Here is a 27,216-nt window from a genome sequence, read left to right as displayed (position 1 = left end):
ATCTGTGCCTGGCCCCTGTTGAAAGATTTCTAAATTGTTTCTTGTATTTCTCTTGTTTCCTAAGGCACTGCAGCCAGAGTCTGTCTGTACCAGAACAATGATTTTGGGGGGAGAGATTCATAAAAATGGATGAAAAGTGTCAGAAGATGGGTTCCTTTCACATGGACTAATAAATTATCCTCCAACCATGAAATGCTAATTAACACTACAAAGTGCTGACTTGGCCTATTTCCCCACAACCCGTCGTGATTAAATTGAATTTGCATTTTTGAATTTCGGCTGCTCTGACAGGCCTGAAGAAAAGAATGGTACTTCAGTGTTGTTTCTCAAACCACATTCACTTAATTTTAAGTGATGTCAAACATATTTTCTTACATTTATTGGTTGCTGATAATTCTTTTTTTGAGGTTTTAATTCATATTCATTTTTTATCTTGGAATATAGAAGCTGTTGGAAAGTTTACGTCTCATGAATTCATTTTTTAAAATTATTAGAAATAGAAATTTGACCAAATGAGACTTGACTTGGGATAAAACGTCAATTTAAGGAAAATAAATGTTCAAGAAACACAGCAATGAATAATGAAACCAGAGGCAGGACTTCCAAATGGCGGCATGAGGGTTTCTATAAATCTGATTCTCCAGGCCAGGTGCAGTGGCTCATGCCTGTAATCCCAGCACTTTGGGAGGCTGAGGCAGGCAGATCACTTGAGGTCAGGAGTCTGAGACCAGACTGTCCAACATGGTGAAACCCCTATCTTTACAAAATATACAAAAAATTATCTGGGCGTGGTGACAAAGGCCTGTAATCCCAGCTTCTTGGGAGGCTGAGGCAGGAGAATCACTTGAACCCGGGAGGTAGAGGTTGCAGCAAGCCAAGATCGTGCCACTGCACTCCAGTCTAGGGGACACAGAGAGACTCAGTCTCAAAAAAAAAAAAAAAAAATCCTCCTTTAAAGTAACAAACATACTGACAAAATTATCAATTATCAATTTTCAAAGTCAACTTTTTGAAAATTCCACAAATTCGCCGAAGCTTATGACATTCTGAAGGGTGTTTACTAAAAACAAAATGACTGGAACTTGGTTAGAATACAAGGGCTGTGGCATTTTAACTTGATGCCTCTCACCTCATCTTTCCCACCACCATGCTGTGGTAGCCGTGAAAACCAGCAGCCTTGTGGCCGCCAAAAGAGAAAGGCTGGTTCTGAAACTTCCCAAGAAGCTGAACCCTACAGCATCGTCACTATGATCTGCAGTTCCCCGAGAAAGCCATGTTCATGTCATGGCTATTGGATCTGACCCAGACAGCTCAGTGGTACCCCCAGGGCATTGCCGAAGAGTCAGCAGCAAGCGTTTACCTTTGCAATTGCCTAGTGCTGCAATATCATTATTTCTGGGGCAAATAAGAACTCAGCTAAAATTTTAAAAGAAAGATATGGGATATAAGATAACTAGAGGCTTTGAAAATCTTCTATGTATTCCTGGGGATCCAGAACTCTGCTTACAAGCCTCTGTGTGCACACATGCCCAGGAGAGACTCAGGGAGCCCAGTCACTCACCTCTGGCTGACTTTGAGGCCGTGTAGAAGCAGAAAGTAAAGGCTAAGGCAGATTTGAAGGCGTGACCCCAAACACACACAGATATCCTTGGGGCAGGGTGGAGGCCTTACTTGCTGATGGCATTTAAGAAAATCTAAATGAATGTTGACTGACAAGTAAGTCAAGGCGAGTTAAGGGTGACACTGAGAAAGCCAGGCTTAAAAATAAAAACCGGAATTTAAAAAATACCCAGAGGCTTCAGGGGCCATAAACTGTAGAGAAAACAGACTCTACAGAATAATCTGAGGAAGGTCATTAAACAACAGCTACAAAACCACCTACAATAAACCAAGGGTGGGCTTATTCCAGATTACATTATCTAAAATGTCAATGCATTAACGAAAATAATGAGACACAAAGAAGCAGGATAGTACGTCTCGCATAGAAAAATAAAGCAGTCAGTTAAAACTGTTTTTAATGGGATCTTGTTAGTGTTTTGTCTAAAACTTATTAGACAAACACATGAATTCAGCCACTGCAAATATGTTCAAAGAACTGAGGAAAATCGTGTTAAAGAATCCAAGGAAAGCATGGCAATTATGCCTCATCAGATAGAAAATGCCAGTACAGAGATAGAAATTACACATCATCTTATTATAATATATATTATATATAAAGATATATATGTATATGTATATGCCATGCCTCATCAGATAGAAAATGCCAGTACAGAGATAGAAATTACACATCATCTTATTATAATATATATTATATATAAAGATATATATGTATATGTATATGCCATGCCTCATCAGATAGAAAATACCAGTACAGAGATAGAAATTGCACATCTTATTATAATATATATTATATATAAAGATATATATGCATATGTATATGCCATGCCTCATCAGATAGAAAATACCAGTACAGAGATAGAAATTACACATCATCTTATTATAATATATATTATATATAAAGATATATATGTATATGTATATGCCATGCCTCATCAGATAGAAAATACCAGTACAGAGATAGAAATTGCACATCATCTTATTATAATATATATTATATATAAAGATATATATGTATATGTATATGCCATGCCTCATCAGATAGAAAATACCAGTACAGAGATAGAAATTGCACATCATCTTATTATAATATATATTATATATAAAGATATATATGCATATGTATATGCCATGCCTCATCAGATAGAAAATACCAGTACAGAGATAGAAATTACACATCATCTTATTATAATATATATTATATATAAAGATATATATGTATATGTATATGCCATGCCTCATCAGATAGAAAATACCAGTACAGAGATAGAAATTGCACATCATCTTATTATAATATATATTATATATAAAGATATATATGCATATGTATATGCCATGCCTCATCAGATAGAAAATACCAGTACAGAGATAGAAATTACACATCATCTTATTATAATATATATTATATATAAAGATATATATGTATATGTATATCCCCAAACAGAAATTTTGGGGACAAAAAGTACAATAACTGAAACAAAAGAATTTACTGGAAGTGCTCAACTATAGAAAAAAGAATCAGCAGACTTGAAGATAGGTCAATAGAGATTATTCAGATTAAGAAACAGAAAGACAAGAGAATAATTAAAAGTAATCAGAGCTTCAGAGCCTTGTGGGACACCATCAAGTATACCAACCCATACATACTAGGAGTCCCAGAAGGAGAGGAATAAATTAAGCATAAAAAGGATTTGAAGAAATAATGGTGGAAAACATCCCAAACTTGATGAAAAACATTAATCTATAAATAGAAGAAGCTTAATGAATTTCACTTACAATAAATCCAAAGGGATCCATTCCTAAACGTATCATAGTCAAACTTTCAAAAGCCCAAGACAATAAGAGAAATCAGCAAGGCAAAAATGACTCCTCACATACCTAATACTCAATCAGATTAATGCCTAACATCATCAGACATAATGAAGCCAGAAAGTAGTGGACTAACATATTCAAACTGCTAAAAGAAAAATTATGTAACACTGGAATAATATAAGAAACACTGGGGTAACATTAAAAATGGCATCTGACTTTTCCTTGTACACAATGGACGTTAGAAAACATTTTTAAGGTATTGAGAAGAAAACACTGTCAGCGTAGAATTCTACGTCCAGCAAAAATATTCTTCAGAATGCATGCTAATTGAAGACATTATCAGGCACAGAGAAGCTGAGATCATTTGGAACCTTCAGACCTGCACTAAGAGAAATTCTAAAGGAAGATCTCCCAGCAAAAAGAAAATGATATTAATTGGAGTCCTGAATCTTCAATGAAGTATTAGAGGACATGAAAAGGTAAGAGTGAACATATGAGCAAAGATAAAAGAATTTTTTTAGAAAGCATAAGACAAAAAAAAAAAATCAAAAGGTTCAGGAGGGGAGTAAATGAAATTATAGAAATGTAACATTTCCCAATAGTTCATCTTATAGTATAGTATTAATCGAAGATAGGCTGTAATATGTTAAAGGTGCATATTTCAACTTCTAGAATAACCCCTGAAACTAACTGTATTAATTTCCTATTGTTGCTGTAACAAATTCCATTATCTTACAATTCTAGACGTCATAAAGTCCAACATGGGTCTTATGGAGCTAAAATCAAAGTGTGAAAAGAGCTGCACTTCATCTGAAGTCAGTTGAGAAGCGTCTGCATTTTCCAGCGTCGAGAGGCTGCCCGTGTACCCTGGCTCTCGGCTGCATCACACTGACTTGCATTTCCACATGACATCTCCTTCTGTTACTCTTGCCTCCCTCTGCCATGTTTTAAGGACCCTGTGATCACATTGAACTCACCAAAATAACTCCGGGTAATCTTTCTAAGTGAAGATCCTTGTCTTAATCACGTCTGCAAAGTCTTCTTGCCATGTAGGGTAACATTAGCAGATTCCAGAGATTAAAATACGGACATCATTAGGGGTTTATTATTCTGTCTACCACACTAACACAAGAAATGTAGCTAAAATATCAATATGGAAAATGAAGCAGAACATTTTAAAAATGTATAATTTATCCAAAAGAGGACAGTAAAAAAAGAAACAGTGAACAAAGGAAATAGACAGACATTAAAATGGGAAACTCAAACATGTCATTCTCTGTATTAAGTGTAAATTGAGTAAATACTCTAAATGGAAGAGTTAACTTTATTTTTAAAAAGGGTTTTATAATTCTAAAATACGTAACTTTGCTTTAAAGAGACATGTTGTTTTGAAACAATGAAGTTCAGTGCTATTGACTCAACTTCACAGTGCTGAATTCAAAGAGGCCTGTCTCATTTCCCTAGTGGTTTCCTGAGCTCTAATAGATATGAACAAGCATCTTTCTCCTCCAATATCCATTGCAAAGGCTGAAGCATATTAAATTAGCATTTTCCCTTTCCCAGGAAGAATGGGGGATGCAGGCCAAGCAAAGTAGGAGAGTTTTCCAAAAATGCTTGACTGTGAAGTTCTCAGTCCAACATAGGTTGAGCAGTCAAAATGATTTTCATCCTATAATTAGCCAATAAATTCAACAACTTATTATTTTTAATAGAGACAGTGTCTCCCTCCACGGCCTAGGCTGCAGTGGCGCAATCATTGCTCACTGCCACCTAGAACTCCTGGGCTCAAGCAATCCTCTTGCATCAGCCTCCTGAGTAGCTGGGACTACTGGTGTGTAAACCAGACCCAGTGAAAACTCAATGCGTCGGTGGTATAGCGGTGAGCATAGCTGCCTTCCGATGAAAACTCAAAAACTTTGGTAAGAAGTCCATATATTTTCAAAATTCACCTAATCAAAACTGAAACAAGCACAATAGAAAAACCTAAAAAGCACATACCTACTGAATAAATGAAACTTGTAAACAAAACCTTCCGGCCAAGAAAATGCCAGGACCAGGTAGTTTCATTGAAATTGCTAACAAAAATTTAATGAGAAATAACACCAATCTTACAGAAACTCCTTAGGAAAATAAACGAGGTGCTGTTTTCCAACTTGTGGTCGAAGCTGGTAAAAAGCCTGCTATAAAAATACAAAGAAGACACAACAGGGGAAGGAGACTTCAGACCAAGCCGTCGTTAACGTTGGCATAGACACTAGAGTCTCTAAAAATATCAGCAGACGAGTCCAGCAATGCAAAACAGGGCATCTCATCATGACCAAGTCGGTTTTGTTCCATGAATTCACAATTGAATACCTGCAGAAGTAATCATTGTGATTACCATATCAACAGAATAAAAGAGAAACACCATATGATCATCTCAATAGATTCAGAAGAAAAAAGACCTTTGACAAAAATTCAACATCCATTCAAAGTAATATTTCAGAAAGTAGGGACGGAAGAATGGAAGAAAACTGTCTCAAGCCAGAAAAAGAGCATTGATAAAAACTTAAAGCTGACATCTTGCATGATGTTGAGAAACTGAATGTTTTTCCTCTAAGATCAGGAATAAGGCAATGATATCTGCTTTTATACTCTCATTTAACATTGTGCTGAAGGTTTCAGCAAATGCATAAGGCAAGGGAAAAAAACACATAGAGATTGGACAAAAAAAAGAATTTAAATGTTACAATTTTCTGCATATAAAATACTCAAGAATCTATAATGCAACTATTAAATCTAGTAAGTAAATTTGATAAGGCCACAGGACATAATTGAGCATACAAAAATTAACTGTTTTTCTGTAAAATAGCAACAAACAGAAAAAATAAAAATTTTTAAATATATTTCTATTATTATCAATAAAATAATGAGGAATAAATCTAATAAAAAGTGTGGAAGATGTCTGCACTAAGAACTGCAAAACTTTAGTAGGAAAAATTGAAGAAGTCCTAAATAGAGGAATGTATGATGTCCGTATTATTTAAATGTGAATTCACCATAGTGATCCCGGATGGAACCATCAAAATATAAAAATTAATGAGTAATTGAATTATTAATAAGTAGATAAACAACTGTCCGTTGTGTGAACAATGAGAGTGAGGACACATACTTTAAGATTTATGCAGAATTTTGCAAAAGTTGAGAAAGATAAAATGAAATTAAACTATTTTAAAGTTCCAACATTATCTTAGTGGTTATAATCATTCTCAATAGATTGTAATAAGAGAATAATGCATGTTGTCTTTTGTAGGATAGCCAGAAAATAATAAAGAATATATAAAAACTTAATAAAGGAAAAATTGAAATACCAAAAAAAAGTTAATTCAATTGAAAGTAGATAAAAGTAAAAGCAGGAGTATAAAAGAGGTGCAAATTTTTAAAAAAATAGGCAAAAGATGTCAACAAAATTATGTTAGCATTTACATTAAGTTATTTAAATATTCTGTTTAAAAGACTGAGATTATCAGGTTGGCTAAGATACACCTTAAATATAAGAACACAAAAAAGATGGAAGCAGAAGTAAAAGTTAATACTTTGTGTCATAAAGTTAACCAAAAGAAATCTTGTACAGCTATACCAATATCACATGATTCTACCTTAAAGCGAGAAGCCGTTCAATAGATAAACAGAAATGCTACCATGATAGAGGCAGGTTTGTATGCTGTGCCATGTAGGCAGCTTGTCTTACAACCCTTTATGAGCTCAGAGTTTCTTGGCAGTAATGGAAACTCACCTGATGCGGTATCCACCTGAACCTCTCAACATCATCCTTGTGGTTGATGGGAATAGGCATGGGGAAATGATGCAAGCATGAAGTGCATGCTTTCTTCCATGTCCTGAGTAGTGAACTCCATTATCTCTAATACAGGAGACTCATGCCTTCTGTCGACATCCTTGAAAGTGTGGCAGACTTAATTGGTGGCCCATAATTAGGTAAAATCTCAAATTCTTCACAATTCCTGACGTACATGGATCGCCAATAAACCCATGAAAACATGCTCAACGTTGTTAGTTATTAGATAAGTGGAAATTAAAACCACAATAAAATACCTGGCACATTCACTTGAAGAGCTAAGAATGGCATTACTAAATCTAGGTTAGGATGCAAAGCAACTAAAACCCCTATATATTGTTGGTGAGAATGTAAAATGGTACAGCCCATGAAAAATTGTTTGTAAGTTTCTTATATAGCTCAAAATACAATGTCTAGGTAACCCAGAAATTGCATGCCTTATTTACTTATCCAACAGAAATAAATCTCTGTACACACAGATCCATACACAAATATTCATAACAGCTTTGTTCATAATAGCCAAAATATAGAAACAACTCAAATACCAATCAACAGGCAAGTAGATTAAAATGCATGGTTTATCCATATGCTGGGGATACCATTCAACAATAAAAAAGGAAGAAATTGTGCACCCAACAATATGGATGAATCTCAAAAACATGTTGAGCAAACGAAGCCATACTGTATGATTCCACTTACATACAGTTCTAGAAAAGGCAAACATAATCTGTAGTGACCAAAAGCAGATCAATAATTCCCCGAGACAGTGGGTAGAGGTAATTTGCTGCAAATGGACATAGATGAGCTTTTTGGGAATGACTGAATGTTCTCTCTTAATCGTCATAGTATTACACAATTGTATACATTCAACGCAATTCATAACACTTTACACTTAAAGTGGAGTATTTTAATACACTATAGCTCATAATGTTGTATCAAAAGGAACATTCCAATAAGAAAAATCTGCAGCAATTCAATACTTGCTAAAATATTAAAAGTTATTCCACCACACAAACACACACACACACACACACCCCATACACAAAAACATTCAAGTTAATGTATTCTTATTTCCACTGTTTCAAAATAATTTGTTGAAGAGGCTGTCTTTCCCCATCAAACTACCTTAGTGCTTTTATCAAAAATCAATTGACCATTTATATGTGGTTAATTTCTGAATCATGGTATATTCCATTCCACTGGGCTACATATCTGTCATTACGCCAATCTTACACTAAATTTACTGTAACTTTATAGCTGGTCTTGAAATCAGGCAGCAGATTTCCTCCAATGCTGGTTTTTTTTTTTTTAATGGTTTGAACTCTTCAAGGTTGTTTCCTTTCTATACAAATCTAGAGTCAGATTTTCAATTTGTAAAACCTGCTAGTACTTTTATTGTGAGTGCATTAATGTATAGATCCATTTGGGAAGAATTAATATCTTAACAATATTGAAATTTTTAATCCATGAACATGGTATATCTATTTTATTTTAGGTCTTTGTAATTTTCTTTCACTAATTTGTTTTAGGTTTTGGTGTTTCTCTTACCAATGTTTTGCAGTATTCAGGCTGAGAATTGACAAAGCAGTAGGGTCTTCTGGCCCAACAACTGCTGGGAGACCCAAAGTCATATGCACATGTGTGGGAAAAATGGCTGAAAAGGGAGACTAACTTTTCTGGGACCGATTGACACAGAAATTCAGTGCACTGTGGCTTCAAACCTGTTGGTAAAGTCTGAGTGGGGATTTACAGTTCGAGTAAATTGGCATACTAAATGAGAATCCATAGAATTGCCAGAGCTCATAGAGGTTATTAATTTGAAACAATGTAGAACACCAGGTAGACAAAAAGAGATTACCACTTTAATTAACAATAGAAGCTAGAATGGTTATAAAGAGATTATCTGTTCAATAGCTTTGTGTGGCCTGTGAAAAGGTAGATGGATCATGGACACTATCAGCAGATAATTCAAACCTTGAATAAAGGGTGCAACTAATAGCTTCAGCAGTTCTTAATATGGTTTTAATAATTAAAAAAATACAGAAAGCAAAGGGAGATTGTACTCAGTGACTGGTCTTGCAGGTGCTTTATTCTCAATCTCAGAAGAGCCAACTGCGTTATCTTTCATGTAGAAAGAATCTCAATTTACATTTACTGTACTGCTACAGGGTTTGAATTTACCAGATTGCTGTTATAATTTAGTTAGAAGAGATTTCAAATTGATACAGGTCTTGAGTGTAATGAAACATAAAAAATGGAATCACAATAATATCAGAAACTGAAAAGCAAGCTGGAACTGACGTGAAGAGGATGCTGACGCACATGACTAACAGGCTGGTTGATAAATCCAGCAACAATAGAAGGGCCTGTCCGAAGGGTGACATTTTTAGGAATAACATGGGCAGAAACCACCCTTGACACTCCACGGGCAACTAAAAATTAATTGGTGTCATTGCCTACACCTGGAACTAAGGAAGAAACACGGTGCATGACTGGGGCATTTGGATTTTCGAGGACGTGAAATTCACAGCTGGGAATATTGGTAGCTCCTATCCATGAGACTACCGGAAGGAGGCCATTTGAACAAACAGTGACCTGAACAAAAAGCAGGAGCTCTATCGATGTTGTTGAGCCCTAATGAGACACACTCAGGTATGATTCCGGAATCATCTGCAACTCACATTGCATGCAGACTGGAGCTCCTGGCTAAAGCCTATGAGTGCCACCCAGTGGCAAACGTTGAGATTTTGAACCAGAATATTTCCAGATGCACCAATATGACGTAGACTCTTTGAGAGATGATAACTAGCTTGCCATTGGGCATTCATTGACACTGCCTCTGTGATTGAATGACAGGAAACAGACATGAAACCTGACATGCCCATAATGTCTTGGATGATGTCAGAGAACACTCTCATAATGAGAGCAATTCCCAGAAGAGTTTCAGAATAAAATGGAAATGGTTAACACAGGAGCATGCTACAAGGGGACGCCTGGAAAGTGTTCATTGTATTCACAAAACAGCAGCCTCTTTTCCTCCGTGGCTGATGTTAGGACCACCCAAGTGACGGCTAGATCCCTCTGCCACATGGGAGGTGTCCTATGAGCAGCTCTGGATTGACCAAGGATAAGCTGCTTGGTTTAAGGACAGTGATTCCAAGGAGGATGGGTAGCATCCTGTTTGGGAGGCTGCCAAGCTATGACCAACTGGTGAAAAAGCTGATTAAAGAAGGTAGGAATAAATCAGCTCAGTGGATGGAAGTAGATGCTATTTTCCTTGTGGTATTGGAAGAATTGAACAACACTAAGAGCCCCCATGCTTGAGTGTTTACTGACTTATAGGCAGTAGCCAATGACCTGGCTATGTGGCCAAGCAGGTGGGCAACGGAAACTGGACTATTAAAGAATGGGGCAAGGCCCAGTGGAAATCACTATGGGAATTTCAGGGGGTGCATTAAAGGACATGTCAATGTCTGTCAGAAGAACCCCCTTCCAGCTTCAGAAAGTGATTGGAAGCAGCAAATGGAAATCCTGGTGCAGGCACTCACTTGAGGTGGCCACCAGGGCCCATGGAATGAGTGGACGTGGGGGCTGCAGCTGTGCAAGGATGGAGTGCGCCCGATATGTCCCCCCTGTAGCCTCTCAGGCACAAGATGCCAACTGTCCTGTCTTCAAATAAGAGGGACAGAGACTGCAGACGTCTATGAAGCAGACTCCCTGGGGAGAGCGCCCCACACATAGCTGGGCAGTAGACTATGTCACACCACTGCTGGTCACTCCAGGAGGTCACAAATGGGTGCTGCAGGAAGACACGCTTGCTCTGGACTGGGCATTGCATAGCCACAGGTCAGCGCAAATGCTCTGATACTATAAAAGGACTGGGACAGAAGGTGCTGCACCAGTTTGTCCATGGAGTTACATTTCCTCAAGCCAGAGAACACGCTTCACAGCTCATGGTGTCCCGTAATGAAAAAGAGGTGTCACATCAAAAGGTGTGTTAGTCGGGGTTCTCTAGAGGGGCAGAACCAATGAAACTGATAGATATATGAGTTTATTAAGGATTAGCTCACACGATCACAAGGTCCCACAGGCCACCTGCAGGCTGAGGATCGAGGAGAGGCAGTCCAAGTTCCAAAACTGAAGAACTTGGAGTTCGATGTTCGAGGGCAGGAAGCGTCCGGTACAGGAGGAAGACGTGGGCTGGGAGGCTGGGCCAGTCTCTGTTTTCACATTTTTCTGCCTGCTTCTATTCTAGCCATGCCAGCAGGTGACTGGATGGTGCCCACATAGATTAAGAGTGGGCCTGCCTTTCCCAGACTCAAATGCTAGTCTCCTTTGGCAACACCCTCACAGACACACCCAGGATCAATACTTTGTATCCTTCCATCCAATCACATTGACGCTCAGTATTCATCATTGCAAATGGATAGATCGCTGCATATCGTCCTCAGAGCCGTGGTTTCGCAGAGAATTGAAAGGAGCAGTTAAAGAATTTGTTTAAACTGGGAATAAAGGCATAGAGGGCCAGCTCCATGACCTCATGAGTGTGTGCCTACATCAACACGGGGGCTGCAAAAGATTCCTCCTTTGCAGGACACATAGGCAAGGGGTGGGGGAGACTTTGCAGGACACGTAGGCAAGGGGTTGGGGAGACACCGGTGCAGCCGTGCTGCTCTTCCCCACAACATGGCGTCTCTCCCGTTCCCTGTATGGTGCGGTGGTCCTGGGACCAGAGCTGCAACTGCAGATGTTGGAGGCAGGGATGATGCCAAGTGGGAAACCGTAGCTATACTTTAAACCTTTATGGCAGAATTTATATGGGTCGATGGGGTGGATTGTGCTTTTACCTGTCTGAAAATCTAGAGCTGACAGGGAAGGTGGCCATACTGCTGTGTGGTTGAGATAGCCCACTGGTTGGGTGGCCGGTGCCCCTGCCCCATGTGAATAGCCAGTGGCTGCGGGGAGGCACATACTGGACTAGTCTTGCTGCCAGACATGTGGACCCACATGGTGGCTGAAACTACCATCCCTTTCAAAGATGGACAAGTTTGTGTTAAAATCAACGACAAGGCCAGGTGTGGTGGCTCATGCTGCTAATCCCAGCATTTGGGAGGCTGAGGTGGGTGGGATCACTTCAGGTCAGGAGCTCAAGACCAACCTGGCCAACACACTGAAACCCATCTCTACTAAAAACACAAAACTCAGCCGAGCATGGTGGTGTGTTCCTGTAATCCCAAATACTCGGGAGGCTGAGGCAGGAGAATTGTTTGAACCCAGGAGGCAGAGGTTTCAGTAAGCCAAGCACTCCAACCTCGGTGACAGATTGCACCATTGCGCTCCAGCCTGGGTGACAGAGCGAGACTCTGTCTCCAGAAAAAAAAAAATCAATGACAAATGGGGAAAAGGAAAAATAATACCTTGAGGATACAGGCGTCTATAAATGGGTTTTTCAACAAGATGAGTCCAAACAGCTTCTAGAACGAAGAATAGGAAAAATCTTTATGACTTTTCAGAGAGCAAATATTTCTTAAACAGAATATTACCAAGTGCAAACCTAAAGGAAAAAACTAACCAATGAGACTATCAGGAGAGAGGGGATCTCTCCATTAGCTGAGGAATAGCATCAGTACGATGGGGTCAACTTAGGTCACGTGTCTGCCCGAAACCATGAACTGCTTCCAGGACAACTCCATGAGCTGATTTTCTTCACCCTGGGTTTCTGTGAATCTACTCATGGCAAATGGACATAAGAACCACAACTAGCTTAAAGGCTAGATGGGCCAGTCCTCTGCCCCGGAGCTGGGAATGGGTCTCGTGTTGGGAACTCTGTGGACTCCTCAGAAGAACCTGGCAAGAGGATAAAGAGGCAGACAGAGTGAGAGAACAGACTTGTAATGCGCACAATTCCGAAAGCATAGCTGAGGACATGAATGGAGAATTCCTAAACATCCGTAGGAGAACTTCAGTGAGCCTGCCGGGGAAGCAAGAGCCTAGGAGAGCAATGGCACCATTTTAAAATCAGCTCCATCTTAAAACTAGCCAGGAACAGTTCTTGCCAGTCACGACCCATGGTCCTGAGATGTTTACAGCGAGGGAGGTGGCTTGGTAATGCCTGCAAAAACACACTCCTCCCACAGCAGAAGGTCCAGATGTGCCAATGCCCATAACTATATAGGCTTTCTAGATAATTCTGGTTACACTCTGATGCACTCACACACGAAAATGTCAAGGACAGTTTTCTTTAAATCAATAGAATAATGCATTTTGTCACGCTGTCAGCTCACCCGCATGCAGACACTGCTTAGCTTGGTCTTTGCGTAGATGAGACCCTTACATAATAAAAACTTAAAACAAAGCTGGGGTGCCCCCCATCTTTCTTTCTTTCCTTTTTTTATTTTGTGACGGAGTCTTGCTCTGTTGCCGAGGCTGGAGTGCAGTGGCGTGATCTTGGGTAACTGCAACCTCTACCTCCCAGGTTCAAGCAATTCTGGCTCAGCTCCTGAGTAACGTGTACTACAGGTGCCCACCACCACACCCGCCTAATTTTTGTATTTTTAGTAGAGACAGGGTTTCACTGTGTTGATCAGGCGGGTCTTGAACTCCTGACCTCAGGTGATGCACCCGCCACGGCCTCCCAAAGTGCTGGGATTACAGGCGTGGGCCATCGTGCCTGGCCCCATTCTTGGTTTCTGAGGACACCCTGCTGTGTAACAGAGCAGCTTTCAATGAAGTCTCTTCTCACTGCACTCTGGGACTGTCCTTGAACTCCTTCCTTCTTAAGACCCAGGAACCCTCTCTTGGGATCTGGATCAAGACCCTTTTATTTCCAGTAACAGACCCAAGTAAAAACAGGTGAAAGGCTTGAGCAGGCACATCAGGGGCGGAACCGGCTGGCCAAGAAGCATGTGAACAGGTGCCAGCGTGATTAGCAACGAGGCACATGCACACTGGAAACACGAGAAGATGTCCAAATGGACAATAAGGACAAAAATGTGAGCTCGGCCGTGTGTGTGGATCAATGTTCCGACTGCTGAACGCGACCCCAGCATACAGATGCGCTCCAGTGTGCTTCCCCAGTGACCGGCTGAAGGGCGGCGAGGCCATTGCCAGCTTTGGGAGATTGTGGATGGGGCTGTTATAAACATTTGTATGCAGGGTTTTGGCTCGATAACTCTGTGAGAAGCTGTGAGACCATTTTCCAGAGCAGCAGTAACATTCTGCATCCACCCCCACAGCGTGCGACGCCCCGGGTTCCCTGCCTCCCAGGTGTGGGTGACATGTGCTCTGCCCTCCCAGGCAGCACGCAGAGCTGTCCTTGTGTTTAATTTCAGCCACTCTGATGGGCGTGCAGGGGTGTCTCACGATGGTTTTGATCTGCATTTCCCTTGTGGCTAATGGTGATACACATCTTCTCAAGGGCTCATCTGCCATTTAAATCCTTTTTGATGAGGTGTCTGTTCCAGTCATCTGCCCATTTCTTTTATTCTTTTTTCTTTCTCTCTCTCTCTCTCTCTTCAAGGTCTTGCTCTGTCGCTGAGGCTGGAGTGCACTGGCACAATCACAGCTCACTGCAGCCTCCACCTGCCTGCTCAAGTGATCCTCCCACCTAAGCCTCCAAGTAGCTGGGACTACAGGGGCATGCTGCCAAACCTGTCTTTTTTTTTCTGTAGAGATGGGGTCTTACTATGTTTCTGAAGCTTCTGTTTCTTAATTGAGCCCCCATTTTCTCTGTCTGCTAGCCTACCTGAGCGGCAGAAAGACACTGGACATTGGAGAATTTCTTTACAGGAATGGCAACCCTCACCCTGCATTCTCCTGTCTTGGACTGGTCTTCAGTGACTCTCCAAATAGTGTAGCTCCCAGGCCTCCTAAGCAGGGACAGGCCTCTGTGTGCTCCCATTTATTCTGCCACCAGAAAACTATCTTTTGGAAATATTCGCAAGACAAGCCTGTTTGGGCTAAGACTGATACAATGGTGTTTATGTTCTTGTACATGAGGAAAAAAATTAGCTTATGTCAGAAACTCAAATTTCCCTGTCCCCTGGAGAGTGCAGCTTTCCTGGACTCTGGACTAGAGTAGGGTCCCTCACTGTCCATATTCCCTGGACCAGACCAGGCCACTAAGTCTAGAAAATGCTTCTGTCCCCAAGCAGAAGTCACACTCCTCTCTGACCCCAAAGAGAGAGGGTGGGGCAGGGCTGTGTGGGTGGACTCTGAATGGACAGGGGAGGAAGGTTGCTCAAATGGCCTGAATGTCTGGACAGGGCACCAGGGAGGGTCAGCAGTAAATGCGGCGAGTTTCTTATCATCCAGGGTTGGGGCCACTCCTCAGCCAGGCGCCACCCTGCACATAAGACTCCAGGCTAACGGGCAGTGTAGGGCAGTGACTTCTCTGTGGCATGATAGTTGGACCCTGGAGTCCCCACATCTGTGTACGACAGGGAAGGGAGACGCAGCCCTTTCTCCCCTGGTGCCACCTACAAACCAGCGGGCTCTCAGGACTGGCTGGGCTGCATCCGAAGCCGATGGGTCAGAGGTGCCAGTGGGCAGGACAGAGGGAAGCACTGGGCTGTGCCAGGCTGAGGACAACCAGGCTGGGTTCCTTCTGCCAGCGAAGTGACTGGGTCGGTGGGGGCAGCCTCGGGATCTGGTCCCTCAGGGACAGTGGTCGCAGTTGAGACCCCGCCCCACTGCTGGCCTGGGACGTGACTGCACAGCGTGGGACTCCCCCTCCTGGGGCCCCACCTTCCACCCCCGCATACTCTCCCTCTGCCGTCTGAAATCTTCACCCAGAGGCACAGGCATGATTCCCATTCCCACATGTCCATGGGGAGAGGCCATCGCAGGTCTGCTCACTCCGCATCTGTGCCAAGCGTGGCATACGGGTGACCCTGTTCTGCCCTCACGTCCACTCTGCCTGTCCACCGCACACCACCTCTCCTCTCCTGCTGCAGCCTGCTGAGAGGATGCTGGCAGGCACGTTTCCGAAAGGCCGTGTTCCCTGGGTCTCATGCCAGTGACCGGCTCCCCGCAGGCTGCAGGGCCTGAGCAGGCAGGGCTGCGCTGGGGGCAGGCGCGGGAGGTGGCAGCTGGAGCTGCTCAGAACACACACCTGTGCCTGCGCCCTCCCTCGGGACACGGAGGGCCCAGGACTCCGGGGAGGACTGCCCCCTGCCTGCGGCAGCTCCTCCTCTCTGCTCTTCCTGCTTACTCTCTGCCTTCCTCTCTCCTGCTTTGCCCCTGTCATTCAGACTTCCTCTTATCCCATCTCTGATGAGGCTGAAAATGACAGGGGATTTTCCTCGCAATTGGGAGGTTTGAGGGCTGCGACAAAGGCACACGGACTCTGAAGAGCCCTGAGCATCGCTTCCCGCACACGCACTGCTCCGGCCAACCAAGGGTGCCAGGGAGGCGTCCGTTCGGAAGCAGAACCGTTCCCGTGACCCTGATCCAGCTCCTGACCAGTCCCCCTGCCTGACTCCCACAGGGAGTGATGTCCCTGGATCATTGCAAGGCCCCAAACACAAGCCTGTATCAGATCCCAGATCAACCCCAAACTCCATCGCCGACTAGCAGCTGGGGCGCTCCCCTCACCCCCTCACATCGGGCCTGGGCCAGACTTTGCCGTCTTGGTGATTTGGGGGACAGGCGTGGCAAGGGATGGGCAGGGAGACGTAGGTTTCTAAGCCCTTCTGCCCCCGGGTCCTTGCTGCCGCGTCCCCTCCAGCCAGCAAGCTCAGCACTGGGGCTCAGACCTTGCCCTGGGCACGTGTTCCAGGCATCGTCCGTGGGGACGGAGCTTCCCAAAAAACACATTCTGGAGGCTCTTGTGTAGTGTTTATACTTTCCATTGTGACATGAACTCCACAGAATTGGGTTCAGAAAAGCTTTCAAATAAAATACCTACTTACACTTCAAGATACCAGAAGTAAAAGGATGAAGTGTTTTGGAAAATGGTAAATCGCCAAAGTACACGGAATGCTATCACTGCTCTCCTTCCCCGAGGGTCGTCGGTTCCCGCTAGCTCTGTGCCACCTCCGAACTAATTCCGCCTGAGGGTCGTCGGTTCCCGCTAGCTCTGTGCCACCTCCGAACTAATTCCGCCTGCTCCGTTAACGTTGAGTTTCTGTCCCCAGACCTTCCCCGATACGTTTTCCCTCTGAGGTTACTCATGGGCCCCTACCTGCCAATCAGGCCCCCTCCTCTTGGAGGAGCCCCGGTGTCCTGGCTTGGGCCACACGTCCCCAGACGTCGCCCCACCTCTCCCACCACCTTCACCAGCGCCTCTTCCTCTTCCTGCTTCCAGAGGGGAGGCTGCTCAACCTTCATTCTCGCCCTTAGTCGTCACGCTTTCCTTGGTCAATGTCACCCCATCCCGGCTGTCAACACAGATTGACTTGGTGTCCTTTTGATCCTCAGGGACTCAGCCAGGAAGCCTGGTTGGGGCTGCCTTCAGCACACGGCTGCTCTTCCTACCTCCTGCCCTGGGCTGCGCTCCTGCAGCCTCTTGCCCTGATGACCTCCGGGGCTCTGCACGAGTTCCCCCTCCTTGCCTCCTCCCTCCAGCCTGATCTCCATGCAGTAGCCAGTCAGCCATTTACAGGGTGGGTCGTGCCATGCCACTGCCGTCAGAGGGAAAGCCCCGTCCTCGTCATGGCCAGGAGGCTCTGCGTAGTGCCTCCCACTCTCGGTTGGCACTGTCTGCTGCCACTCCCTATCACCCTGCTGCAGCCAGCCTTGCCCCAGCCCCTCGACCCGCATCCTGCACTCCCCAGCCTGCAGCCTTTGCACCTCCTCTTCCCTCCACCTGGGTGTATCCAACAGACAGGCACAGGCTAAGTGACATCTTCTTCAAGACTCTGCCCTGGTGTCACCTCCTCTCCTGCACGCCCCCCCATCCTCCCGGTTGCCCAGTCTTACCCACCCTGACCTCCTCTTCCCATCCGCTCACCACCTTTTGCACTCTGAATAATTTCCATAATATCATGGGCATTATTTATTTTTCCAGCTTCTTTCCTGCCTTCGCTAGAACTTACATTTCATGAAGGCAAGGGTTTGGGACTGTTTTTTTCTCCTGATTTATCTCAATTGCCTGAAACAATGACTGGCACATATTAGACCCTAAAAAGCCTTGAGGAGATGATTAAATAGTAACCCACCCACCCCCATCTTGACATCTGATTTAGTCTCCCGTGGGTGTTCTGGGTGTCCGGGGTACTCCCGGAGCTGTCTGAAGGGTGTCCCATAGGCGCTGCAAACCCAGCATCCCCCGAACGAAGCCCCTCATCTTCCTCTCTCTCCACAAATGCACCTTTTCCCTCTACAGGGAAACTCCGATGAAAGCAGAAGCCGGGGGTGCCCTGAAATCCCCCATCTCTGGTACCATCTAACAGTAGCGCTGGGAGCTCAGGTGAGCCTGTCAGGAGGAAGCGACATCTGAGGCGAGTCCTGAAGGGCGACTGGCCGGGCAGCAGCCGGGACCAAGTCTCTTACGGGGCTGGAGGGGCGCCTCCTGCAGCAGCCGGGGATTCCAGGAGGGGCAGGAGCAGGAGAGGGAGCGAGGCCATAGCTCAGGAGCACGGGGCTTGTGCTAAGAACATGTGAGGGCATGGCCAGGAGGGGCGTCTGCGTGTCATTCCCTGCCACTTGAATGATGGATCAGAGAGAGTCAGGAGAGACTGGAGGATGACCAGTGAGAGTGTGGTGACAATAATCCAGCCTGGGGGCTCAGAACCTGAACAAGGACAGGGTGGACAGCAGCTCGAGCACAGAGACAGTGGACCTGATTCCGGAGGCATCTAAGATGTGAGGCAGAAGGACTCGGTGCTCGCTCAGATGTGGAGGGAGGAGAGGGGAAGAGTCCACGCTGGAGCTCGGGGGGCGTCCGGGTGGAGTGGACGGCCCCACCGCTCCCTGCGAGGAAGAGCACGGTGGGCAGGGGCTCCACGGTGGGCAGGGGCTCAACGGCGGGGGGAGGCCTCGGGGAATTGGCTGGACACAGGAGCCGGTTCCGCAGAGGGGTCGGGGGAGGCCTGGGGGTCATCAGCTGGAGGTGACCATGGGAACCACGGAGGTGGGGACATTGCTCTGAGTGTGGACAGTGGGGACGGAAGTCTGGGGCCACAGCGACAGACGCTAAACGGAAGAGGAGCAGAACAAGAGCCGAAATGAGCAAAACGTCGCTGGCATCTGGGGACAGCCAGTCCCTGAGGTACTCGGTGACAGCAGCTGCATGGCAGTGGGAGGAGGGAGTGTGACTGCCAGTGAGCCTTTATGTACCGGAGGGCAGAGGAGCTCATCAGAGGCATTCGTGGGAATGTGCACCTCAAGAAAACAGGGGACGCAGGGACCCAGAGGTATCTGAGCAGAGACACATCATTGCCCGCCTGGCGCTCTGCTCCGCAGCGGCAATCAGGTAACCAGTGGGCAGACAGGGCAGGTGCTACCAGTGAGACGGGCCATGCTGGGAGCGGGGTGCACCTTGCTGTCCACAGGGGGCATTGCGAGTGCAGGACCGTGAACAGTGTTGCCCCACATCTTCCAACTTTTCAAAAGAAGCCAGATGTCCATGCTTCTATGTGAAATGTTCTGATTTTCAAAAACAAAGGTCAAAGGGAAAGTTTTAGAGAATTGTCCTTCTGAAACGTGCAGGATAAATGATGACCCAATATGCCCAATATATAGGCGTGTCAGGAGTGGGCTCAGAAGCCACTGGAATTCTCGCTCTGCCCCTCCATAAAATCTGTCTCCCCATTTATGTTTAAGAAGCAGTGTCTCACGCCTGTAATCCCAGCACTTTGGGAGGCCGAGGAGGGCAGATCACCTGAAGTCAGGAGTTCGAGACCAGCCTGACCAACATGGCAAAAACCCATCTCTACTAAAACAAATACAAAAATTAGCCAGATGCCTGTAATCCCAGCTACTCGGGAGGGTGAGGTGGGAGAATCGCTTGAACTCAGCAGGTAGAGGTTGCAGTGAGCTGAGATTGTGCCATTGCACTCCAGCCTGGGTGACAGAGTGAGAGCCCTGTCTCAAAAAAAAAAAAAAAAAGAAGTCACTAATAAGGATAATACAATTATTATCCTTTAACAATCAATGCTGAAAGGAAATCAATGAGCAGGCTATGCGTGTCGGGCACCCAGGCTTCCAGTTGGGGCTCTTCCCTGTCGCATCCACAGAGCAGCAGCTTAGGAGAGGCGGGGGACCTACAGGCATGGTGGGCTCTGTCCATCTGAAATGCATTTTCTGATGTAACATATGAAGAACAGGCTCAGTTGTTTTTTAGCACGGGTTCAGTGAACTATCTTGACATCAAGTATCCAGCCTTTCCTTGCCAGTAGCATCACAGAAATCGTCAGCTCTGACTCAGGGCTTGCTACGCTCTCTCTGTGCTGTTCCTTTGACTTTATGGTGGTACTCATTATCTTTAATATTTATTTCATTAAATTATTATTTTCATCGTTATTGTCGTTTTTCTATCCAAAATAGAAACTCCTCTTCACTAACCTGCTTCTCTTTTCTTCTTCATGAATTATTTTAGCTATTCTCCTCTGTTTATACTTCCAGATTATTTCAAGAATTATTTCACCCCGTTTTAAGAAAAGTAAAATTTGGCGAGATTCCAAATAGAATTAAATTTCAAAATTGATTTGGAGATATTGACATCTTTACAGTATACTTTTTAAATCTAAGAATATTCTAATTAGTAATTGTTGGTATATAGGAAGACTACATATTTAAAATTCATTTGGAAATCCCTTAATTACAATAGTGTACTAGATTTTTCATGTTAAAAGTCATGTCACCTGGAAATAATGATAATGTTGTGTTCTTCTTTACCCTGTTTTGCGGTAGGCAGTGCAATGGCACATTGTCACACAGCAGCGTTACAGCCAAGAGCACTGTCTTCATCCTGACCTTGGTGGAGCGGGAATGATCCTGGTATTCAGCTATGGGGATGCTGTAGGCTATTGGTTGAGACTGGTATTACTTGCCGTATTAAGGTAAGTCACTTCTTTGGGGATGACAAATACTTGGAATTTTGGGGAGAGTTTTTAATCAAAGCCTTTTCAGCATCAGCTGGACTTGAAATGTGAGCCTTTCAGCAGATTTGCTGACCTCAAAGTCTGCACGGCTCAAGTAATCGTGCCAGTGCCGCATGAGCTCTTTCAATGTGCTGCTGGGTCCTAACTGCTGACGTTTTATTTGAGTTTTGTAACTATAGTAAAAAAAAAAAAAAAAAATCATTGATCCATCGTTTCTCTTCCCTGCAATTTTCATCGGCTTTTGTGTCAGGAATTTGGTATTTTGTGAAGTGAATTGGGAGTTTCCCATGCTCTGCAAGGGTTGGCCTGACATACCAAAGAGCTACTCCCGGCAGAGCCGCAAGCTGGGTACGTGCAAAGTATCTGTGCCTGTCGGTTTTCTCTGAAGCAATTTTAACGTGATGATGCTGTTGAGCTTCCTGTTTTCACTTCACTCAGCTTTCCCAGAAAATAGACTTTTTTTCTGACTTTAACATTCACTCTCATATGATTGCTTTTAATGATCCTCTAAGCTTTCAGTCTTTCTTGTCATCTGTAAACTGAAGCTGTAAGAGGACCAGTGAACAGAGCACATCACTAGGTGCTGAGTACACATCGCCCGCACTGAACAGAGCACGTCACTAGGTGCTGAGTACACATGGCCCGCACTGAACAGAGCACGTCACTGGGTGCTGAGTACACATCGCCCGCACTGAACAGAGCACGTCACTGGGTGCTGAGTACACATCGCCCGCACTGAACAGAGCACGTCACCGGGTGCTGAGTACACACCGCCCGCACTGAACAGAGCACGTCACCGGGTGCTGAGTACACACCGCCCGCACTGAACAGAGCACGTCACCGGGTGCTGAGTACACATCGCCCGCACTGAACAGAGCAAGATACCAGGTGCTGAGTACACATCGCCCGCACTGAACAGAGCACGTCACTAGGTGCTGAGTACACATGGCCCGCACTGAACAGAACACGTCACTAAGGTGCTGAGTACACATCGCCCGCACTGAACAGAGCATGTTACTGGGTGCTGAGTACACATCGCCCGCACTGAACAGAGCACGATACCAGGTGCTGAGTACACATCGCCCGCACTGAACAGAGCACGTCACTAGGTGCTGAGTACACATGGCCCGCACTGAACAGAACACGTTACTAGGTGCTGAGTACACATGGCCCGCACTGAACAGAACACGTTACTAGGTGCTGAGTACACATCACCGCTCCTACCCTGCCATTTGGTGGATCTCTGGCTGCAGTTGACTCTTTTTTCAGTCTCCAAAATTGCGTTGCATGTTCATATTTCCTGTTAATCAAAATAGCTAGAGTTTCGTCTATTTTACTGTCCTCAACTCTAAGCCTACTTCAGAACAAGTTTTTGCTGCTATTGATCAATTCTATTACTTTTTCTAATTCATAAAAAATGATTTTTATGCCATTGTCTTTGGGGAAATGTGTTATCTGTGATTCTACTTTGGAGATGGAAGGAACATTTTTTGATGCTATTGCAGATCATTTCTCCATATTTTCTAAGCAAAGGTGTATATTTTCTCAGGCTCATGAGTTTATTATCCCTGAAATCAACATTTCAAAAATTACATATTCTAATACTCAGCATTATGTGTTTTCACCTTTGAGACCTGTCAAGTAGTGAGACGCATGTATTAGAGTCTGCTGCTGCTACATGGTTTCTATTTCTTCTTCTTCTTTTTCTTTTTGAGACAGAGTCTTGCTCTGTCACCCAGGCTGGAGTGCACTGGTGCCACCTCTGCCCACTGCAACCTCCCCCTCCCAGGTTCAAGTGATTCTTGTGCCTCAGCCTCTGCAGTGCCTGCCATGATGCCCGGCTAAGCTTTGCATTTTTAGTAGAGATGGGGTTTCACCATGTTGGCCAGGCTGGTCTAGAACTCCTGACCTCAGGTAATCTGCCTGCCTCAGCCTGCCAAAGTGCTGGGATTACAGGTGTGAGCCACCACGCCTGGCCCCTGTCTATTTCTTCTGATACTACAGTCAGGTTTTTGCTGACTGTTTTGAGGATATATTATTCACCAAAAGGTTTGTACATAAAACAGGGGGTCTGAAATTTTAGTTGATCAAATGTTAATTCTGCAATGATGCTTTGTTTTTGTTTGACTCTACATCTGAACCTACGGTTGTCATTTCAACCTGAGTTAAGTTTTTTGTTGTGCATCTTGTAGATGGAATATAACCGCAATTACTTTTGCACCAACCTAATATAGTAGATTCTTCTTCCATGACGTGAGAGTCTTTTCCTTTTCCCAGGTGACTTTATCCTATTTACATTTATTGTCACAGCTGATTTCTTTTTTACTCCAGTCATTGTTGTAGTTAGTTTTAGGTGCTTTCTTATGATTTCCTTTATTTCTATATTTTGTGTTCTTTCAAGATTTATGGAATCTACATCCTTTCAAAAACCATTATTTACTATTAAAATGTTTAAGAACTCATATAACTCTAACTATAAACTCCAGGAATGAAACATAGCCTTTTGATTCTCTCATCTGAAAATAAGGCAAAATACACTTTTTTTCTTATTACTGTCTTATCCTCTCCCAAGTTTTTCCTCATGGAAAAACATTTAAATAATCAGTAATTTCTTGGAAAAAGAAGAGAAACTGGTTTAAATATAGTTACTGGGTTTAACTGTATTTAAACCCAGTTTCTCTTTTTCTTTCCCCAATTACCGTATTTCATTATCTATGGTCTCATCACAGGGAGGGACATTTGCATGTTGTTTTGTGGCTGTCTGGACAACATTTGCTAGGATCGAATATTTCGTGTTTGGCTGTGTTTTTCTTCACCGCCAGTCTTTCTATGCTGTGATAGTCTTGGTTGGGGATTGTTATTTTATCTCAAGTTAATAGCTGTGACATTTTGAGTTTCATATTGAGGAAGAGTTTAAAACTCCTACATTCAGAGCAGGCGCTCATGAAGGCTGCCTCTCTATTACCCTCAGGCATGAATAATTTCAGATCTGGACATGACATTTGACTCTCATTCCCTCCAGCCTCTCCAGAGGTTTCTCTGCTGTTTTCTGGACTTTCATTTTTTTTAAATGAAAACTAGTTAATCCAGCTGATCTTCTATTTTATAAAAAAATAGGAAACCTATTTTGGCTGGATGCCTTTAGTGTTCTTTCTGAGTTTCATACCCTCTAGCTCTCTCTAGAGATTTCTCTGCTGTTTTCTGAACTCTTAAGTGTTTGATGAAAACTAAAGCGAACCCTACTGATCTTCTATTTTATATGTATAAAAAATATGTTTTATTCTGGCTGGATGCCTTTGGGGTTATTTTCCCTTGACGTTCCAAAATTAGCCATGGCCTCCCAGGTACGTGGTGATGCTGAGATCCTCACTCTGTTTACAGCCACCAAGCTCCCCGGCCAGCGGCCTCCACCCTTCTTGAATTTTGCTGATTTGTAGTGACAAAAGGACTTCCAAATAGAGCTTCTGTCAGCCACACAGCCCACTCACACCCAGCCTCAGCCCACCTCCCTGCTGACCCAGAGGACTGTGAGATCCACATTCCCACCATCCGTGTCCCCTGGGCCACAGAGCTCTCTGGGCCCCTGGTGAGGCTTTCTGGGCACTTTCTTCCCTCCCATGGGCAGGATGTGGTGACATCCTCAAAGACTCTTGGCTCTGGGCCGCCTTTCTTCACTAGCTTTTTGTATCATGAAGGTGGCCCTCTAGTGTTATATTTTATATGTAATTTCTTTTTTTCTTTAAAGATCTGGGATTTGAGGACGAAGAGGAGAGAGAAGAGGGAGCAGGTGGTTGTGGTGGTAAAATAAGTGGGTGCCCTCACCCGGTTGGCCAGCTTTTGCTGCACCGCGTTATTTTGGGCAGACCCTTGTCACTCCCTAAGTTTTCCATCGACATTCATTCCCCTACGGCTTGTGGAGTTTCTACTGCGTGGTGGGAAGTGGTCTTGGTTCCTTGGTCAGTGGTGAGAGGGGCACAGCTCCCATCCTCAGAAGCATGCAGCCCAGGTGGTGGGCAGCGAGAGGGGCATCACAGGCACCTTCCAAATAGAGAGCTTCCATCAGCCATCCAGCCCACAAACCTCTTCCCTCATGAGCACAGCGAGTGCAACCAGGAGAGAGTGAGGAGATGCGGGTGAGTGTGGGGTGATGGGAGCCCAGAGGGTGGTCACGGCAGAAGCAGCCAGAGGGGGGGCGGGGCTGGGGAACATTGCAGGTGCAAGAAAGGATGTGAGCAAAGGGCCAGGGACTGCACTTTATGCAGTTCTATGACGTACACTACAGTGGTTTAAACTCGTTTTGTGTTTCATCAGCGTATTTAAAAGAAAGCTGTTTTATTAGATCTCATTAACGTAACTCCTATGCACCATATTGCTACCATTATGGAGTCAGCACTGCGTGCCAACACGAACCCGGTGTTGTAACAACTCCCCATGCTTCATACGCGCTTTTCTTGAAAGATCTGTTAAATTCCTATTACTCATTTACATTCTTAATCATTTATCTACTGATCCACGCTCTAATAGATGCCATCAGTATATCTATTTCACCTTTATTTTCTGTATTTCAATTTCTTGACTATTTGGGGAAGAAAACGGCTGTTGATATTATTCTGTAGTTTCGCCTCCATCCTCTGTTTTCATTATTCTGTGCAACATCATCATGGAAACTTCTCTCATTTGAAAGGCACATGGCATACTGCACAATAGGCTTTACGCTCATTCGGTCATTTAATCTATGTGTGTTTTTCAGTGTGGATTTGGAACTACGGTCTGGGGAAATGCTGACTTACTGAATTTTTAATCCAATGCATAACTTTTTCTTTTTAAAGGAGAATTTAATAATCTAAAAATAAGTAATGGATCACTATTTTGAGTAAATAATACATTCAAGTGAAACAAAACTTGGAAGATAGAAAAAGGGTTGCCACAAAAACATTTCCCTGCCATCTGTGTTTTAGTGACCTGCTCTCCCCCTCAGGGACAGTGAGTGTCCCCGGCACCTTGTGTGACCATCACAGGTCATCTGCCCTATTCACAGACTTTTACTTGAATGAGCGGAGGCATACTATCCGAGCTGTTTTGAACATTTAAAACTGTAGCTACGGACCTTGGAAACCATTCCATGTCTACAGATGCACCTGCCCCTTCTTTTCAGTGACCTCAGTGTTCATAACGCAGATGTGACACAACTTAACCCACCTCTTACTGATGAAAAATATAGGTTGCTTCCAAGTCTTTTGCTTAATAATCTAAATGTTTGCTTTAGGCTCCGGGCGTGTGCCCTCCATCCCCGTATTTCCCTCTGAGGGGTCTTCTCTGCCTTTTCTTCTGAATAATACTATTTATTCTGTGACTTTTTGTTTTCATTGCCTGTTAGCGTAGTGTCACCGGGCAACCAACAACTGAATCTGTGCATCTTCACAGTTCCATGTTCTAGCCCTCCCCACATGGGTTTGCTGCTTCTGCTGAAACCGCATTGGGAGAGCAGTGGCCTTGGTGTTAGAAGACTCGAGTCTGCATCCTGGCACTGCCCCGGCCCTGGGTAGGTCCATGAACCTTTCTTTATGAGTCTCAGACTTTCCATCTCGACAGACACATGTAAGCCTTGTTTTTCCCAGGGCTGTAGTGAGGATTAACAGATGTACTTTCTGTTAGAATACACACTCAGGGGTGGGTGGATGGCTTCTCCCTCAGCTATGGGCCCCTCAAGAACATTCTAGATTTCCTCCTCTCTGCTGCCATCTGCTTTTCTCTCTTCCAGAATTGCACTGCAGTCTCTCCCTTGCTGACATTCCCCTCAGATCTAATAAGGATGTGACCACTTACCCTTCTTGGGGAAAGTGGTCCCCAGGCAGGGGGGACTCCGGCTGCCCCTGGATATGCCTGGGTCTGGTGTCTGGCTAACTT

The 27,216-nt window shown here is 44.3% G+C and overlaps 1 protein-coding gene across 2 annotated transcripts in view; it reads left to right on the top strand.

Annotated features, from left to right (window-relative positions):
- Positions 1-27,216, top strand: part of LOC105725840 (olfactory receptor 6B2) — a 66,164-nt gene that overhangs the window by 36,341 nt on the left and 2,607 nt on the right. The window contains exons 1-2 of one of the 2 annotated variants that reach the window (XM_064383403.1): positions 19,627-19,679; positions 26,747-26,851. In XM_064383403.1, the coding sequence (XP_064239473.1) occupies positions 26,757-26,851 (95 nt within the window). In that variant the 5' untranslated portion in view covers positions 19,627-19,679; positions 26,747-26,756. Of the gene's footprint in view, positions 1-19,626; positions 19,680-21,118; positions 21,268-26,746; positions 26,852-27,216 lie in introns of those variants that run through there. The other variant, XM_064383404.1, reaches the window with a different exon arrangement.

This window comes from Aotus nancymaae, unplaced genomic scaffold, assembly GCF_030222135.1.
Source record: "Aotus nancymaae isolate 86718 unplaced genomic scaffold, 86718_ANA_hifiasm-v0.15.2.pri h1tg000031l, whole genome shotgun sequence".
NCBI classification, from domain to species: Eukaryota; Metazoa; Chordata; class Mammalia; order Primates; family Aotidae; genus Aotus; species Aotus nancymaae.
This window is presented reverse-complemented; position numbering and strand designations above follow the sequence as displayed.